Source organism: Astatotilapia calliptera, chromosome 4 (genome assembly GCF_964374335.1).
Source record: "Astatotilapia calliptera chromosome 4, fAstCal68.1, whole genome shotgun sequence".
In the NCBI taxonomy this organism is placed as follows: domain Eukaryota; kingdom Metazoa; phylum Chordata; class Actinopteri; order Cichliformes; family Cichlidae; genus Astatotilapia; species Astatotilapia calliptera.
The window spans coordinates 31,908,649-31,928,399 of record NC_137425.1 but is presented as its reverse complement, the minus strand read 5'-3'; the positions used below and the strand labels follow the sequence as shown (position 1 = coordinate 31,928,399).

The 19,751-nt window shown below is 41.5% G+C and overlaps 1 protein-coding gene across 2 annotated transcripts in view; it reads right to left on the bottom strand.

Moving 5' to 3' along the window:
- hdac5 (histone deacetylase 5) overlaps nt 1–19,751 on the bottom strand; it is a 66,853-nt gene that overhangs the window by 32,005 nt on the left and 15,097 nt on the right. Inside the window, exon 1 of one of the 2 annotated variants that reach the window (XM_026165968.2) lies at nt 9,054–9,910. The exons of the other annotated variant lie outside the window; for it this stretch is intronic. Coding sequence (XP_026021753.2) covers nt 9,054–9,210 — 157 coding nt within the window. The 5' untranslated portion in view covers nt 9,211–9,910. Of the gene's footprint in view, nt 1–9,053; nt 9,911–19,751 lie in introns of those variants that run through there. 2 annotated transcript variants of the gene reach the window in all.

Here is a 19,751-nt window from a genome sequence, read left to right as displayed (position 1 = left end):
GTGATACTGATTAATTGGTGAGCTTCCTTAATATAACCTACAAACAAAACCTGCTTTTGGACACTGGCTACTCTCTTAAAGACTTTTTCACAATAACTTATAAGATCGGCTTCATTTTAACAGAAATGAAGCATCATTTGTGTACGTACAGAAATGCACTCAGTTTAAGCTGACTGTCGTCACTCGCTCGCTGCATTTGTTGCAATGTACTCTTCTTCTTTTTTTTCACAAGTACATTTAAGCTACAAGCCTCAGCAGCGCTTAGATCGGAAGGTTCCAATCAGCTTAGCAGCTCCAATCAGCTTATACTGATCACTTGTGTGTATAAGTGAATGTTAGTGAGAGAGAAAGAGGAAGAGGGGGGGAGAGTTTGTATGATCTCATTTGGACTGATTCTTTAGTTTTGGCCCTTGGAAGCGCAAAGAAGCAACAGGTTAACACTAGGGATGAGTATCGCAAAGGTCCTGCGTAGCTGTCTGGGACTTTGGGAGATCAGATGACGTTTTAACCATGTTGGACTCGATGCACGCACCCACAACAGTCTGTCTGCTAATATTTACTTAGATCATTAGCCCATGTTTATATTTTAGATAAGATAACCTGTAATTTAGATAATGATGTGCTCTCCAGGCTGCTGCTATAAGATACCTGGAGCAATGCTAGATGAACTATGAGCCAGGCAGTGGAAAACTCTCCTTTTCTCACTTTGAATGTTTAAACGTTCCCTAAATGTTTTCATAGACTATTTGTGTTTTTCCCTTACAAGACAAAGAAGTGTTACATTTGCACCAACAAGCACCGTCAGCATCAACACACAGTCTGTACGCTGGGACGGAGAAGCTGCAGATCCCGCACCTCAGAGGGTCTGAGCAAGACACAGAAAACCTTCTTCTTCTGTCTACGTTCTGTCTACATCAGTGAAGGGGGTGTCAGATAAAATGTGAAAGGTAACTTTAATAAACCAATAAAAATCTGTTTTCTTACTTTCTTCACTCCCAAAGGCTGCCATATAACGGAGACTCTGGTCATTTGTAATTTAGGGCTGGGAGTAAAAGATGAGAGCAATGAGAGAGAGGGGCAGAGAGGTCCTCGTATTCCTGCTCCATCAGCAGCCATCACTGTGTCCGGGAGAAGGGCTGTAACCGTGACCTGCCTTTGCTCTCCTGGTGACCCCTATGAGAGGATCAGGCTATTTCTTTGGAAACGCCACACACGGCAGCACGCTGTGACGTCAGGACATTTCCTGTCTGCAGACCAGGGAGGAAATTTAATTAGGTTTTACCTACTGTGAAGTCTGACCTTTGACCTTTCTGAGTTGGACCGATTGGTCTCTGATGTCTGACGCTTCCCATGTGGCTTCTAAGCTAATCAAACAGGAACATCGACAGTAGGGCCAAGCCTGTTAGATTGTGACGACTTTGGCTTCAGATCATAGCAGAGCTGAAGAGAAACATGAAGTGGATCTACAACGAGTGAACAAGTGCTTCATGACACAGGTATATGAAATCAGCAGAAGCTTTTCAGGCTGCTGGTTTGTGACCAAAAATGCCCAAAAAGTGGGAGCTCTGGATAAACAAGTGTGCCTGTGCATATGTGTGCAGCCGTTCACAAATTACCTAAACAAATATTCTGGAGTTTCACTGTGACGCACGTGTCTCCCCTTCCACTACAACACACACTCTGTCTGTATATGTGTGTGTACGTGAGAGACCGGTCTGTGAGTGTGGGTACAACAGTCCGTTTGGCAACAGAGCAGCATTCCACAGCAGCCAGCGTCTGACGTCAAACTGAAGACATTTATAGTCTGGTAAACACACACACTAACGTACAGTCTGACACAGAGGCAGGGCTCAGGCAACATTTTAGTCAATCATCCAGTATCGGCTTCTAACTGACTACTGCTCACTGCAGCACCACGCAGTCATTCATGCACCACGGCAGATGCAGTAAAAAAAGAATGAAAGACAGACTGTGGGTCCACTTCGTCCAGTCAATGAATCTGGATGGAAACAAGACGGACTGGTCATTATACCCTGGCCCTAATAAGATACACAGGCACACTTCTTCAAGAAAATGAATGAACCTCGTAAAACCAGAGAGTTTATTATAAAGCAAGCTAAAAATGAAGGCGTGAAGAACTCCAATTAAATAAATGTGTATCAGTGGCATTCAATCAGGGCAAGCAAAGCCACCACTGCATGTTACTGGACAAACATGTTACTGCTTTTCCAGTAACATGTAAAAAATCAACATCAATATTTCTCCTTGCATCTCAAAGAGTGTTCTGTCCCATGAGCTTCTCTCATTGCATGTGTGCACCATCCTTTAAATTACTGTCATCATGCAGCCACAGTTAGCTGTTAACTCTGTAAGCAGGCTTAAGTATGCTTGCCTCCCTAGAATACATAGCACCGGTCGATTTGATGAGCATGTGCATGTGCCATTAACACTGGCTTGAGCTGGGCAAGCTAGGAGGACTGTTAATTTGTGCATGCACATTGTGAACAAACTTCTGGTCTTTGAGGGTAGATTAATAGTGGATAGACAAACTAGATAACCCGCTGCTGACTCTGATTTACCTCATCCGAGATCAGGTACTATCTGTGGGTTGATGGAAACAGCTAGCATTAGTAATTTAGCAAGCATTTTGTGATTTTCTATTACTAGCCATGTCCTCTTTATTCAAACAGCAAGTTGAAGTGGCTAATCAATGGACCACAAATTGCAGTTTAATTAATGGATAAGGACCAAGCAAACAAATGCAATGACTGTTAGCTTCCATCGCCCAACGCTACGTCCATAAAAGCAAGTCTGTACACTCTGTGCATCCATCCATCACACAAGGAAGCACTGAAATCACCAGCACAAGGAGATTCCATTTGGCCAAAGGTACTTCAGGAAAATTGTCAAACTACTGGATAAAAAGATTAATTAACAGAAAAGTAGAACAGTGTAAATGTGAGAGCAGTAACTATTGACTTCATTTTGTATTAAATATTGTTACTTTTTTAAAAAAATGAATTTTACATTTTTCCATTTTCTTCTAAGAATTGGCATAATGAAACTAAGATTCTTCAGTATTTACTATTGTTTGTCAAATGGCTCATTTTAGATGTTGCAAAACCATATAAACATTCTCCATAATAATGAGCATGAAGGAAATAAAAATGATCTACAGCCGCTCAACTATAAATTCAGGATAAAAATCCCCAAGTACTTTATTTTGTTGTTGTTTCTTGGACCGGTGAAATGAACCATTTGTGTCTTATTCAATTCAATTTTATTAATAAGGCGCCAAATCACAAAAACAGCTGCTTTATAATAGAACCTACAATAATACAGAGAAAAGTCAACAATCATATGACCCCCTATTTGCAAGCACCTGGCAACAGTGGGAAGGAAAAACTCTCTTTTAACAGAAAGAAACCTCCAGTAGAATGAGGCTCAGGGAGGGGCGGGGCCATCTGCAGTGACGGGTTAGGGGTGAGCGGAGGAAACGGGATAAAAGACACACTGTGGAAGAGAGCCAGAGATTAATAATAACTAGTTATTAAATGTAGAGGTGTAAAAAAACATGATGAGTGAAAAGAGGTGGCAAACGCTCAGTGCATTGGTGAAGCCAACTGCACCATAACTAAGGAAAGATTCAGGGGTCACTTGATCTACCCCTAACTATAAGTTTTATGAAAAAGGATATTATTCTTAGAAGTAGCAATCAAATCTGGGATCTGGAAGCTGAAGGCTCTGTCTCCCATTCTACTTTTGAATATTGTAGGAAACACATATTACCAAATCGCCCTAATATGAGGTCTTTAAGATAAGGTGGGGCCTGATTATTCAAGACCTTGTTCATCAGGAGAAAAAACGTAAATGTGATTCTGGATTTAACAGAGCCAATAAAGAGAGGCCAGTATTCGATAAATCTGCTCTCTCTTTCTAGTCCCTATCAGTACTCTCACTTCAGCATTTTGGACCAACTGAAGGCATTTCACAGAGTTTTTAAGACATTCTAATAATAATGAGTTAAACTCGTCCAGCCTAGAAGTAATAAATGCATGAACTAATTTTCCAGCGTCACTCTGAGACAGCATGGTTCTAATTTTAGAGATATTGTGCAAATGGAAGAAAGTGGTCCTACATATTTGTCTAATATGCACATGTGCTGGTCAACAATGACTCTGACTGTTATTGGAGGACAAGGTAGTGCAGTCCAGAGTATCTGGTTAAACACCATGTTTCTAAGGTTTTTAGAGCCAAGTACAATATCCTGAGTTTAGAAGAAGAAAATTAGAGGTCACTCAGGTTTTCATGTCTTTAAGGTATTCTTACAGTTTAACTAATTGGTGTGGTCATCTGGCTTAGTAGACAGATAAAGCTGGGTATCATCTATATAGCAATGAAAATGTATGTAAGAATGTATAATGTAAGCAGAGTCCTGCGGAACTAATTAACATTAGTGTGTTTATAAGACTTCCCCCATTTAAATGAGCAAACCAGAGTCTGTTAGATAGATATGATACAAACCACTGCAGCACAGTACCTGTAATACCTACAGCATGTTCTAATCGCTCTAATAGGATATTATGGTCGACAGTATCGAACGCTGCACTGAGGTCTAGCAGGACAAGCACAGAGATGAGTCCACTGTCAGAGGCCATAAGAAGATCATCTGTAACCTTCACTAAAGCTGTTTCTGTGCTGTGATGAGCTCTGAAACCTGACTGAAACTCTTCAAATAAACCTCTGCAGATGATCTGTTAGCTGTTTGACAACTACTCTTTCAAGGATTTTAGAGAGGAAAGGAAGGTTGGAGATTGGCCTATAATTTCTACGCAAGCTGGGTCAAGTGATGGCTTTTTAAGTAACAGTTTAATTACTGCCACCTTAAAGGTGTGTGGTACACAGGCCAGTAATAGAGATAGAGACTGATTATATTTAAAACTGAAGCATTAATTAATGGTAGGACTTCATTAAGCACTTTTGTAGGAATGGAATCTAACAGACACGTTGATGATTTGGAGGAAAACAATTACTGAAGTTAACTCAGAAAAATGAATCAGAGAGAAAGAGTCTAAATAAATATCCGTACTACTGAAAGTATCTGTAAATAATGATATGTCTGTGAGGTGGTTTTGAATATTTTTTGAATATTTAATATTTTATTTGTGAGGAAATTAATGAAGTCTACTAGTTCAGTTTAAAGGAATGCTTGGCTCAGCGGACCTCTGACTCTTTGTCAGCCTGGCTGCAGCGTTACAGTCCTACAATCTACTAACTGGGAATTTCCCACTAATGCCTCTGACAGGAATACCTCATGTGGCTGCTTTAAAGCAACTGTGATCCGGTCAGTATCCAGACAGAGTCAAAGATGCTTTACTAAGTGTTGGCCAAGATTTGTCACTGCAAATATTTTGAAAATCGCATGATGTATCCCATCAGGGATGTGGAGTTTGAAGTCCAATTTGGATTACTTTACACTCTTTCTCTGGTTCTATCACTCCTATTTCACACTGGTGCTGCTTCTGCTGGGAGGTATTTCTGCAAACCAATATTTTTCTCCTGCTTTCTTTCTCCCCGTCTTGTTCACTCTGCATTGCTAAAAGAAAATAGGCACTATGACGTCAGCCCTGCAAAACACTCTAAAAAAAGCCATGAGACAGAGAGACAGAGCAAGAGAAAGAAAAGGCAGAGGAAGAGGGAGAGTGAGGTAAAAATAGTATAATGGCTGTGTGTACTTTAGACAAATTAGAAGCTTAGAGAGAGGGAGAGGAGTCACATGTGTGGTGTTGCTATAGAGACTGATGGGTGGGTTAAGCATTATGGGATGGCAGACTGTAGGTCATCCACAGTGGATCTTGTCTGTTGTGTTACACTGGGCTGAAAGTACCTGAGAACATCTGGTACAATTAATTGTGCCACAGAATATACGTAGCTTTAAAGATGCACCAAGTTATGTTTTTATATTTCAACTTCAGTGGTCACGTACAATGTAAAGTGAACCAGTAACAGTAACGAAACCTCAAAGAATTATCACCCCATGAAGCAGGCCTCCTCAGCGTTTAACACTGTACATTTCGTCATTGTGTTTTTACACTCTATAGCTTCTGGTTGAGTCTCACGGTTGTGATCTTGCTTGGTCATTTCAGCATCCGACATCAGTTTAGAGTACAAAAAGCTCTCATTGAATGCTTACAGTTAAGCAGATGGAAAAGTTCAGAAAGTATCGGATGAACAAAGCAGAGCACATTTCCTACAACAGGCGGTGGAGACCAAAACAGACAGTGGTGGATTTAAACATGACTGAACAGATGCGTCCACACAGACTAGCACTGATTATAGTTGTGAACGTCAATGAATTTAAGCTACTTACAAAGCCAAAATAACCTTTACTGACACATAGTGGGCAAGGACTAATTTAAACTTTCAACTTTGAGACAAGGGATTGGATCAACTACCAATAGGAGAAAAGGATACGGCTGATGGGTGGTAAATACATTAAAGGGTTATCTATACAACAGGAATAGCAATAGGTGACAGCTGCTGTTACTTACGGTAGAATATCATACAAAGTTCATTATTTTTCACAATCTCATTTATAAAGGTAAACCTTTACTTTGTGGTTACATAAAGTTCCAGCCTACTAGAGCAAGAGAACTGTCGTGCATCTCTTGCGCAAGTAGAATACAAATAACCACAATCAAGGGAAAACTACCGACTTGACAGTTGTTCAGATTACAGTCACTGACACCTGCAACAACGAGAGTAAGCCACATTAGGTCATTGCTGAAAAGGCTGGATACACAGGATTCACAGAGTGCCGTACCAAAGCATGGAAAGTTTAGTGGAAGGGAAAAGTGTGATAGGAAAAGATCCAAAAGGAGCCCGGGTGACTGACGTCTTGAGATGATGGTCAAGAAAAGTTGATTCTAAACTTAGGATGGACTGAGGCTGTTGCCAGTGCATCGAGAACCACCGTGCACAGACGTCTTCAGGAAAAGATGCTACATCTGTCACTTCCCTACGATTAACCCACTACTGAACCAAAGACTTGAGAAATGTCTTACCTGTTCATCAGTGGCCCAAAGTCTTTTCAGATGAAAGTAAATGTTGCATTGCATTTAGAAATCAAGGCTCAAGAACTTAAAGGAAGATATCCCAGTGTTTTAAGTGCAGTGTGAAGGATCCAGTCTCCTCGAGATGTTGATATCTTTATCTAGGTATTAGCACTTGCCCACAGTGCAAAATGAAACTGGCCAACGAACTCACCTGACCTGAACCTTACAGAGAATCTCTGGAGTACTGTCTAGATGAAAATGACAAACTCCCAAAATCCAGAAAAGCCAAAGGCCACTATCAAAGAAACCTCAATAACAGCCTTGCAATGCCACAACTACGATGCACTGACGCAGTAATCCACAGTAAAGGAGTAACGGAGTAGAGTCATGGGTGTACAGACAAACATTTCTTTGAACATTTTGGCCATTTGTGTGTTGTAATATATCTCTTCTAATAATAAGAGAGGCTGGCTTTGATTATAAGCTATAATCAAAATTCAAACAAAAGAAGACTCGATATATTTCAGGTACAAGTGAAAGTTCTTTTTTTAAGTTCTTTTTCGTGACATTCTCTTTTTTTGAGAAGCTTAAGATGTGCACATAGTTCACCAGTTATAATGATATAAACAAACAGGCGGTTATCAGGTGTGTTGATCCAGGAGTTGTTTTCATTTTGCAATCTAAGAGGAAATTCATTACTTCATTTAAAGGAATTTTGGGCCACTACACATGTAAATCTAACAAATCTTGAGCTACTTCATTAACAGCGTCTTCAATCTCTGCAAGTCTTTTATTCTGAACACACACACACACATGCACGGAGCCAACATTGTAACTGCAGCCAAAAGAAGATTAGAGTCAATATACATCCTCTTTGTTCCAGCCTGCTGTCATCAAGCTACATTTCAACATTGCTTTACCTCATTTTGGCACCATTGTTTGGCCAGTTCTACTCTACCTAAAGCTCAGAAAATCCATTTTATCACCCATGTTTCCTACTAGTGTACATTTGTGTTTGGCATTATAGGAGTAGCCAAAAATAAATAATTAAAACACTGTCAATTTCCTAAAGATGCCCAAAGGATTCCCAAAGCTAACTTAGTCTACAGAATGAGACGGAATGACAGAAAGTGTGTCCAGACAGAGAAAGCCAAAAAGAAACCATCTACATAAACTACAAAAATACTCAGACCTTTTACAAGAGATCAAGAGAGACTGGTCGGGGCTTTCTGCCCTTCTTCTCTAAGAAATGTGAAGAAGAGCGAGAACTGCTTTTTTGCTTTAAGAGTGAAATATTCTTCTTACAAAGAAGACTGAATCTCATCTCTCTTTGACCTTCTGTCAGGCTCGTCAACTTGCACTTTATTTCTAAAAATCTGATTCATTTTTCTTTTTGTTTTAACATAAAATGTGGAGCTTTCTCTTTCAATGTCAAACGAGAGACTTTTACACATATTTCGATTTTTTTTTAAAGAGTTAAAAGTTCCAATTGTGAGAAAATGTCTGTTTAACTGTACTGCAGGGATAAACTATGGAACCAGGATATTTTCTGAGGTTGGGTATCTTTTGCGTTGTAACACTGACGCCTAGCACTGGAAACCTGCACACAGTTATTCCACTTAAATCTATGATTTCTAAACACATCCATCAATATTTATCCTCAATGTGTTTGCTGGAGAAGACGATACAGACAAGATGTGGGAAGTCACGTTGAATCTAAAAATACGTGTATGAGGTATCTGTGGAGTGCACAGTTTGACGCAAACTGTGGACACCGAGCACTTAGTGTACTCAGGTACCACCGTCTCCTCAGCGAGCTGCGAGTGCTGCTGCTCCAGCTGACAAACTTCAACACAAATACCACACAGGCGTTACTTATGAGAGAAAACATCAAATTATTCATCAGTTTTAATCAAACTCCAGCACACCGCAGCACCCCCACTCCCTCCCTCCCACCTTCCCTCTCCCCCCACCCCTACTTTCCCATAGATGACTCACCAGCAGTGGGCATGGCAGCGCTGGAGCCCCTGTTGCCGCTCAGGAGCTCCAGAGGCTGATGGTGGCTGTCTGTGCTGCTGGAGGAAAAACAGGACTCAGTCTCATAGATGGTCTGCAACATGGCGCACAATCCTGACACGGTGGGATGCAACAGCATGCCAAGGCGAGAGCCGGCGCTTTATTTTATTAAACCAGTCACTTCTTCATCCGAGACGCAGGCATGCCGTAGACCCATACAGTTAAACTGAAAACTTCAAAACTAACTTCTGCAGGGAACGGCCGCAAATTACAAGAAAAGAAAATAATCGAACAGCTCTGTGCTTCTCTTGTGTAATCCAGTCTCCATCGGACTCCTGGAGCTTCTGCCGTCTCTGACTGCTCAGCTCGAGTTGTGATGACGAGCGGGCGACACTTTGAGCAAACTCCTCCTTTCTAATATCGTCGTCTCGGCTGCAGCCCACAGAAAGCCTCCCCTCCGCTGGGTTTCGCAGATCAATCAAAATGTCAACAGCCAAAGGAGACCACCTGAAAAGTGTCTGTGTGGTCTTTTGGTTTATTTCTCTGTACCTACATCACCTGGAGTCCTGATCCATGCAGAAACACAGTGCTGGCTCCAGTGCTGTTGGGGTGTGTTGCAGATGGAAGGAACAGAAAGTTTGTTTCTTCCATTCAGCTGCGAGGGAAAATCCAGTCACCCACAGGCTGTGAGAGCGAGGAGCGACGACGAGAGGAGCTGCTGCAGCCTCGTCAACACAATAAAAATACAGACAGAGGAGCAGCCCAATTCCCCAGCTCTGTGTGCATCAAAGAATCCTCACGCTGTTCTCCTCCTGGCTGACGAGAGGGAGGAGGAAGAGAAGGAAGAGGAGGAGAGCAAGGAGGAGGTGGAGGAGGAGGAGAGGCGAGGACGTAAATAGCTTTGGGAGAGCGCTCCCCGAGGTTCCATGTTTCCAAAATTAGAACGAAGCACTGAGAGAATGACAGACAGAGAAGGAAATGGAAGAACGCTGGGACGGCGAGTTTGGAGTCCTCACTGAGAAACTGAGCAGCAGGAGAGGAGATGGCACGCTGTCCTCTTATCATAAGACAGAGGATAGTGGAGCTCCACACAGCGACCACAAACAGCTGCTGGTCAGACGGCTAATATTCACTGACTGAGAGTCACTGATGAGTGTGTGTGTGTGTGAGAGAGACGCTCACTGAGCTACTGAATGAACGTCGACAGAGAGACAGGAGACGGAGGGAGGAGGGTGACCGAGAGAGAGAGAGGCTGAAAGTAGATCACTGGGTGGAAAGGAAGTTAGACGGATACAGAGAAAAGTCAACAACAGCTCATTTTACTTCATAGAAAGGAGAGGGAGCAAGGACACGAGAAGAAGAGAAGAGAAGAGAAGAGAAGAGAAGAGAAGAGAAGAGAAGAGAAGAGAAGAGAAGAGAAGAGAAGAGAAGAGAAGAGAAGCATTTACAAACACAGGCGATTGGGGTGGGGGAACAGTGCTGAAAATAGCCTGCTAGGGTAGAGGAGGAGCTAGAGATAAAAATAGACAGAGAGAGGGGAGAGAAGGAGAGAAGGAGAGAAGGAGGGAGCAGTAAGCCTGCAGCTCTGGGGTGGGGATGGGAGGGTGGCGCTGGGTGCTTTCATGTTTCTGTGCTGTGCTTGCCAAATACTGTATGTCAATCAAAGAGTGTGGGCGGGCACTGTGGACCTCTTCTTGCTCTGCTAGCTCCACGACCCCCCTTTTTTTGGGTGCACAAATTGTGGCCGTGCAGGTGTTTATGTTAGCTAGCAGCGGGCACTGGGGGATGGCACAGTCAGTGTAAGATCGCAGTGTGATATCAGCTCCAAGCATCCACAGTGCCAAGAGGATAAAGCCTGCTCATCTGCTGAATGGTCATTTAGTGCCACCGGCTGGCCGATATGTCCACCTGACCAATAAAATATGTCAACATTCAGCCAAAGGATTGGCCAACATTCATGGCTCCCAGAGGAGGAATCCTGACAACTGTTCCATTTAGTACCACCATCAGGTTGGTGCTGCGAATGGTTCTGCAGCTTTAAGCTGTACTTGCTGTTAAATTGCATTAACAATATTGTTAATCATTGTTTTTGTGAGGCTTCATTCACTTAACCCATAAACAGGTTTTTATTGAAAAGAAACGTTGAAGCCTTAAAGACACTTGTTTGAATTAGCTACAACTTCCACCATCAGGGGGCAGTGTTTTACTAGTTTAAGATGTTATTATTTGATGGCTGCTTAACTTTTTTTTATTCGCTACCACCATTTCTTTAAGAGCATCTGCCGCTTGCCAGGCTGCCAATACGTCTGTGGTCTTAAGGACTTGCTGGGTTAAACAAAGAGTACACCGCCTCACTTGCACCATCTTGTGGTTAAAAGCTGGTAGTTAAAGTACAGCCAGATCTAGTTAGGCTTTCGTTAAAATCTCTTAAACACAATACAAAGACGCTTTTGGACACAAACTCACAACAGTTTCTTCACATTTTGTTGAAAACTGTAATTTTCAAAAAGGAATTTAAATTAAGTATAACTACAAGACTGTGCATAAGTCTTAAGTCACCTCTGATTTCTTCCCATTTTGCTTCCAGTGAGCCAGACTTTTGTTTTCTTATATTCTGATCCTGAGCAGTCGTTCTCCGTGCTTCAAAAAAAATTTTCTATTCTTTCGGACATTTTTCAGTCACCTCACTTCCAATAGAAAACTGTCACAGAGAATCCTGCAAAGGCTTCTTTGTAACCAGAAGCTACACGCCTCACTTTGCTGTCAGCGTGGATATTATTCATTGAAACTGCTCTTTATAGAATTTGTTTGTTCCATTCAGTATTCAGTCATAACAGAAGCTAGAGATTAAGAATAGGTTTTGGTCCTCATAACGAAATATAATGGGATGTCTCAGCTGCTGGCAAATGCAGAGTGCAAGGATTAGAAAAAGCAAAAGAGGAGAACAAACTGAGCTCTGTGTAATCAGTGATTTTACATTTAACAGACAAACAAATCCAGCAGACCAGCTCAGGACTCGTCTAATTCATGTATTTGTCTGCTTTTCATCTCTGCGTTGACCACTGTCGCTGCTGTTTCCTTTCCAGAAATGTTTCTTTGAATCATTTTATCATCACTTCTATCCCACCTCCTCCTCATCACCTTCATCTCCCTCATCATCCTCACCTCCTGTGTAAACAGCTCCCTGTGTCCTCCAGCAGATCTAAGGCTGCCTCAGTATGACTCACAAGTAAAGACTATATACACAGCAAAGGGAGAAAATGTAAATACAGAAAGTTAACTTGAAGTGTCCTGTCTTGTTGAAACTGAATGGGCTGCTGTGTTGCTGCTCTGTTATCCAACACTATGATTATTTATTAAAGACATGCGCTGTTAGCTTAAAATCAGCCTTTCGTGTGTTTATAGTAGCAGATGAAACTGTCCAGGCAACATGTCTGACATCTCAGTGGTCTAACATACCAAACACATCTACTAAAGGTGAGTGTGTGTGTGTGTGTGTGTGTGTGTGTGTGTGTGTGTGTGTGTGTGTGTGTGTGTGTGTGTGTGTGTGTGTGTGTGTGTGTGTGTGTGTGTACTGCAGCAGCTTGGCGGATGACTCATCTCTGCGTTTCTATTTGAGGCGCATCAACCCCTGGAGTCACACTGCTGTCTGTGCGTGCTCGTGTGCGCGTGTATCTACTACATCTGTATCCATGACAACCAAATTACAGCCAGTCAGTCACCCCGTCACTCGTCCCAAGACAAAGCTGTCAAAAAAGCTGTGAGAAGGACGCACAGGTACCTACTACTCACACATATACAAACATGAACGGAGTTAACCAAAGCGATCCAGCACATGGAGCAAAGCAGGAGCTGCCGTTACATTCACCGTGAATGAAAAATGTCTCCCTCACCTGACTAACTCCATCAGTAGCAAATATCAAGCATTTTTTTTAAATCATGAGGACTGTCGACAACTCGATTTAAAGACTCCAACCTGGTCCACTCAGATTTCTGACATAAGCCATGTGTCCCAACATTTAGTGCCCTTAAACATACACCTACCAGTGATGATGTAAAACGAAGATGACTCACAAGTGTTCAAAAACGTATTGCTTTCGTTAAAGCACACGTCTGCAACGACACCCAGAGACTTGTAATATATTAATATATGCTTTTCTTTCCCAGCATGCTAGCAGCTTGACATAGGAATAGCAATGATGCTCAGTTCTCCACGTGTGCCTTTAGTCCAAACAATCATAGTCTATGGTGCAGAGGATGAATTCTATCACGTGTGCTGATCCCCTCACCTTTCCTCTCGCACCACCATGACACTGGCATTTTTGTTGCCATTCAAATGATATGCATTAATAAATCCTTCTGCATGCTCTGGTGTCATTGTCAAGGCCGAATTTTCATTTTTGTTTATAGTTGAGATGAGCAATGAATGAAAAATGACATAAGTGTGTGTGAATAAAATAATCAATCAATAACTGTAAACTGTTCAGTTAATCAAGGTTTTACACTGAAGTTACACTCCACTAGCTAAGCAAATTAAACAAGCACATTTCAAGAAAACTACTTTTCATCCTTTCAAAGACCCCAAACCACTCTCACACGATTGCACATGCTCAATTTAGCATGTTTTGCCCAATGTAATGATTTAAATGCTGTGGTCGCCTTTAGATTTGCAGGTTGCTCCGGTGACCGTACCATCAGATCCTCATTCAGTTTTGATTTCTTTCATTTTCATCTATAATGTCCAGAACTAAGATGTAAAGAAATAAATATCAGCTCTGAGTTAACAAATAGCATCGTTAGCACAAAGCTATTACAATACAACTTATAATCATCTGTCCACGGATTAGTCCCATACTTTGCCCAGTATAACAGCTGCATCATAACTCAAACATAACTGTTTATATTATGCTAACATAGCTGTGTCGCTAGCGGTCACGTAGCACATTATTATATACCAGCTAGCCAAACTTCAGTAACCCTACAAACGTCACTGCTATTTAGTTTTCTGTCTTCATTTATGTTGGAAGTGATAGCAGAGCTGTACGTTTGAATTTGTTTCCAAAACCCCGCAGTCAGGACATGCTATATTGTATTTAGATAGAAGCTAGCAAGCTAACTTCCTGCTAACTTCTAGCGGAGACGGCGAGCAGTAGTGTATTTTGTGAGAAGCTTGGATAAATAATCTGGGGCTTGGCCATTTAGTGCTCTGTACGTTAAAACAATAATTTTAAAACGAATTCTAAAATCTATTGGGAGCCAATGTAAAGAACATAAAATAGGAGTGATGTGAGCTCGCTTGCTAGAGCGAGTTAGTAGTCTGGCTGCTGCGTTTTGTATAGCTTGGAGGCGAGAACGAGATGATTTATCCAAGCTGGTAAACAGGGAATTACAATAATCTAAACGCGATGACACAAATGCATGGACAATTTTTTCCAGTTCAGCTAAGGAGACCATATGTCGCAATTTAGAAATATTCCTTAAATGAAAGAAACAGGAACGAGACAGAGATTTTACGTGTGAGTCAAGGCCCAAAGAAGAGTCAAATATTACTCCAAGATTTCGAATATTTGGCTTAGCAGAAGAACAGAAAGGGGCAAGAACCTGACTGATTTTAGAATATAGATCAGGAGGAGCTATGATCATGGTCTCTGTCTTGTTCATGTTTAAAACAAGGTAATTGTTAGAAAGCCAGTCAGAAACCTGAGTTAAGCACTGGACTAGGGTGGACAGCCTATCCAGCTGATGAGGCTTAAAGGACATATACAGCTGAATGTCATCTGCATAGAAATGATAAGACAGGTCACTAAAAGACTGAATAATGCCAGCTAAAGGAAGCATATAAAAAGAAAATAATAATGGACCCAAAACTGAACCCTGTGCAACCCCGCAAGTTAGGGCAGCAGTGTTAGAGGAGAACCTATCAGTCCTAACAGAAAAAGTTCTGTCTGATAAGTAGGAAGAAAACCAGTCTAAGGCAGTGCCAGATACACCAGCCAGAACCTTCAGCCTGTTGAGTAAGATTTTGTGGTCGATGGTGTCAAAGGCTGCACTAAGATCAAGAAAAATGATCACGGAACAATTTCCTGCGTCAGATGCCATTAGTAGATCATTATAGACCCTTAAGAGAACGGACTCCGTAGAGTTCTGCTTTTGAAAGCCAGACTGAAAAGGGTCAAAAATCTGCAATCGGCATAGTAAGGACCTGAACTGATTTTCTACAATCTTTTCTAGTAATTTACTTATAAATGGCAATCTTGAAATAGGACGATAACTACTAGGGGAGGTAGGATCTAGATTCTGTTTTTTTAACAGAGGGGTTACCTCAGCATGTTTAAAATAGGACGGAACACAGCCTTGCCTCAGTGAGTTGTTGATGATGGATAGTAATGTGGGACCAATGCTGGTGAGAGTCCCAGACAGGACAGAGGGAGGTAATATATTTAAGGAGCATGATGAGGATTTCATTTTACCTATTACTACAATTAAGTCATTGAGTGTGATTGGAGAAAAAGAAGTAAATGACCCTGGACACTGTTGTGTAGAACAATTCCTTGGGATCCTCACAGTTCAAAAGCTGTTTTTTACGAGTTATGGTCTTGGATTTAGATGCAGTTTTTCAACAGGTGCACCAAAGCAGATTTGACAGGGTTTTGCCACAGAATAAGATAAGATAAGATAAGATAAGATAAGATAAGATAAGATAAGATAAGATAAGATAAGATAGAACTTTATTAATCCCTCGGGTGGGTTCCTCTGGGAAATTCGATTTCCAAAAAAGCACAGCACTGACAGAAGTTACAGTTACAGAATATATATATATATATATATATATACACACATACACACACATATATAAATACAGAGACAAATATAAATAAAATATACAAAGGGGATAAATAGAATAAATAGGAATAAAAAATAAAAATACAAGTGAATTGCACATTTCAAGTATTGAGTCTATTGCACTGTTGACTATTTACAAAAAGTATTGCACAAGGTATTGTACAGTGAGGTGAAGAGGCACTACAGCTTAGTTGTTCCCCCCTCCTTTGTCCTCCTGTTTCCTGTTTCCCCTCCCTCTCCCCTCCAGAGAGGAGTTAAACAGTCTGATGGCGTGTGGGACAAAGGAGTTTTTAAGTCTGTTAGTTCTTGTCTTTGGGAGAAGCAACCTGTCACTGAACAGACTCTTCTGGTCGTTTATGGCCGTGTGCAGAGGATGCCCAGCATTGTTCATAATGTCCATCAGTTTCTTTAATGTCCTTTTCTCTGCCACTGTCACCAGAGTGTCCAGCTTCATGCCGACCACAGAGCTAGCCCTCCTGATCAGTTTCTCCAGCCTGCATGAGTCCTTCTTTGCTGTGCTCCCCCAGCACACCACAGCATAGAAAATTACTCCAGCAACCACCGACTGGTAAAACATCCTCAGGAGCTTCCTGCAGATGTTAAAAGACCTCAGCCTCCTGAGGAAGTACAGTCGGCTTTGGGCTTTTTTATACAGGTGCTCTGTGTTGCATGACCAGTCCAGTTTATTGTCCACCCACAGCCCGAGGTACTTGTACTTGTTGACCACCTCCACCTCCTCCCCCTCTATCTGAACCGGCAGTGGACCTTCTCTGGACCTCCCGAAGTCCACAACCAGTTCCTTAGTCTTTGAGGTGTTGAGTTGCAGGTGGTTTGTGTGACTCCATGCGACAAAGTTCCTCACCAGACTTCTGTACTCCTCTTCTTGATCATCCCAGATACACCCCATGATGGCTGTGTCGTCTGCAAACTTCTGAATATGGCATAATTCAGAGTTGTAGCAGAAGTCAGAGGTGTACAGGGTGAAGAGAAGAGGGGACAGCACAGTTCCCTGTGGTGCTCCTGTGCTGCTGACCACAGTGTCAGACGTGATGTCCTTCAGCCTGACGTACTGTGGTCTGTCGGTGAGGTAGTCGGAGATCCAAGCCACCAGGCAGGGGTCCACCTCCATCCTGTTCAGTTTTTCCTGAAGCAGACAGGGCCGGATGGTATTAAAGGCACTGGAAAAGTCAAGAAACAGGATCCTGACCGTGCCTTTTCCCCCATCCAGGTGTGAGTGGGCTCTGTGTAGGAGGTACAGGATGGCATCCGACACCCGTATGCAAACTGTAGTGGGTCCTGGGCATGTTGTACCTGTGGTCGGAGGAGGTTGAGGAAGAGCTGCTCTAGAGTCTTCATAAGATGTGACGTCAGTGCCACGGGTCGGAATAACAGTATGCCAGTAGTTATTGCAGGCCAGCTAAATACAGCATTCTGATTGGCCCATTAAATTCAAGCTTATTGTTCATTGGTGGTTCAGATCTCGGCAGTTGAAGTCAGATGATGACTTAGAATCATCTTTTCTGACTGAATCTTACAACATTTAGTTGTCTTTAGTGGATTTTCCCATATTTCAGTCATTCAGAGATTTAAATAATATAAGGTTTCATATTCATTCAGATGTTTTCTGACTCTAAATTTTCTTTTGTCTTTACTCAGGTTTTTCTAATTCACATTTTAAACATGTTCACCTACTTTTCAACTTCTGTGTGAACGTCAGCTTTCAACAGTTCTCAACTTTTGTTTTCAGGTGAAAATTTCTGTATTTTTAATCTCATTCAGCATTTTTTACTTAAATTCAGCATTTGCTTCATTTCAGCTCAAAACATTCAGCTATCAGCATTAGGGCTGCCACAAACGATTATTTTGATAGTCGACTAGTCACCGATTATTTTTGCGATTAGTCGACTAATCAGATCATCATCCACTGGACGTACAGCGTACAGCTTATTGCACCAGCAGCATCTGGTCTTATATAACTATCATTAGCTTACAGCTTGAAGTGTTTGTGCTAACTAAAAATAAAGACAAGATGGTAGTTTATTAATTTTTAATGAAATTTGCAGATTGTTTTGGTAAAGTTTAATAAACTCCTTGCTTTCTAAAATATAACAGGACACCGGAGTATATTCTCCAGCGTCTCACACTTCTGATAATCAGCTGTCTGCTTGACAGTTTTAGCTGTGCAAAAACTATAACTTTAATCTCAGCCAAACCGATTTACTCAGGAACAAATAAAATACTAAAGAAAGCCAAACAATAACATTTTTAAGTTATCTAAGTGACTTATATATATGTTTAACCTGAGTAGCGAAAGACAGCGGTGGGTTTGAAAACGATTTGCCAGGAGTCCGGTGTTCTCACGGCTCTAGTTAGCCTTGCCCCCGCCTAGCTAACGAGCTAGTGGGTAACAGACGTCTCCGAAAACGTCGGAGCGCTTTTGAAAATATGTGGTGTCCTGATAAACTGAGCAGATATTTGAAGTTTACACAGCTACATTCTCGCCTGAAAATATGTTAAACGTTTATTTTGTGACCCAGAAAGAATAATAAGAGTAAAGCTAAAACTAACTAGCTGCCGCCATTGTTGACAACTGCGCTGGGCTGCGCTATGAATTCTGGGACACAGCTTCTTCTTCTTCGGGGTTTAACGGCAGCTGGCATCCTTGTACATCTTCTGTTTCAGTCTGTTATTACATTCTTAAATCCTACTACTCATTCCTGCGTCCTTTGTGATCTTACAAAGCTTCAAACGATGCGTCGACTATTAAATTAGTCGTCGACGATTTTAATAGTCGACATAATCGTGACTAGTCGACTAATCGTGGCAGCCCTAATCAGCATTCACACTGCAGTTTCTTCAGAAAATGCATTTTCTAGTTATTTATTGATGTCTTACGTAGCAACACAACCACACGATGCATTTTCATACATGTAACACACGATCATGTAACATGGTCATGTCACATGTAACTCATGTAATCAAAGACTGATACCGATGCTAGCCACCAAATGCACAGACTGAGCTACAAGCTGTGTTTTAACACAGCTGTTAAGGTTCGCTAACACTTACGTATTCACTTTTATTAAATGACAACCAATTAAAATATTTGCATTCAATTTACTAAGAGGAGCATTTTCAGGGAACTTTATAGTAGCAACATTAGCATGTTAGCAAAAGTAGCTTTGAATGGAACTAATTTATATCTTAGGTGATCTCTACCATTGCTTAGTATTCATGCAATGAATGTGACTGATGATTATATGATTTACACTGACCGAGTAGGTTCTATAAGGGGCGAGGTGTCGATTGACTCAGGAGGGTTTGTGCAGCTCAGATAGAAAAAGGCCAACTGTGCAAAATCATTCTTTCTGAATAGTATTTTACGATTCCCTCTAGAAAACGATCAGGTTGACGTGTTTTGATCTGTGTAGATGATAATAATCATCACAATATCTGTGTAACAAAGGCAAAAACCAACATGATGTAACTAGAAAACCAAAATAATGTAATTATACACTGTACTGTGACATGTGCATATTATCACAGTTATACTAAACGAGGATGGGAGCACCCCTCCTAGGTCTGTTTTGCTGGTGTAAACACAGTATTGTTTTGTATGTTCAACACAGACAGTATATTGTTGTGCAGATGGATGAAACACAGTGTAACAGACTGTAACTGGATCTAGCTTGCTCCTTATGCTAATGCCACAGCCAGTATACAAATCAGTAAATATAACTGTTCAAGATGTACCTACAAACATGCTGCCCAGTATGGCACAAGCTCTCAAACCAACACAGCTCTATAAAATAAGCTCAAGTCTTGCAAGGCTGTCAG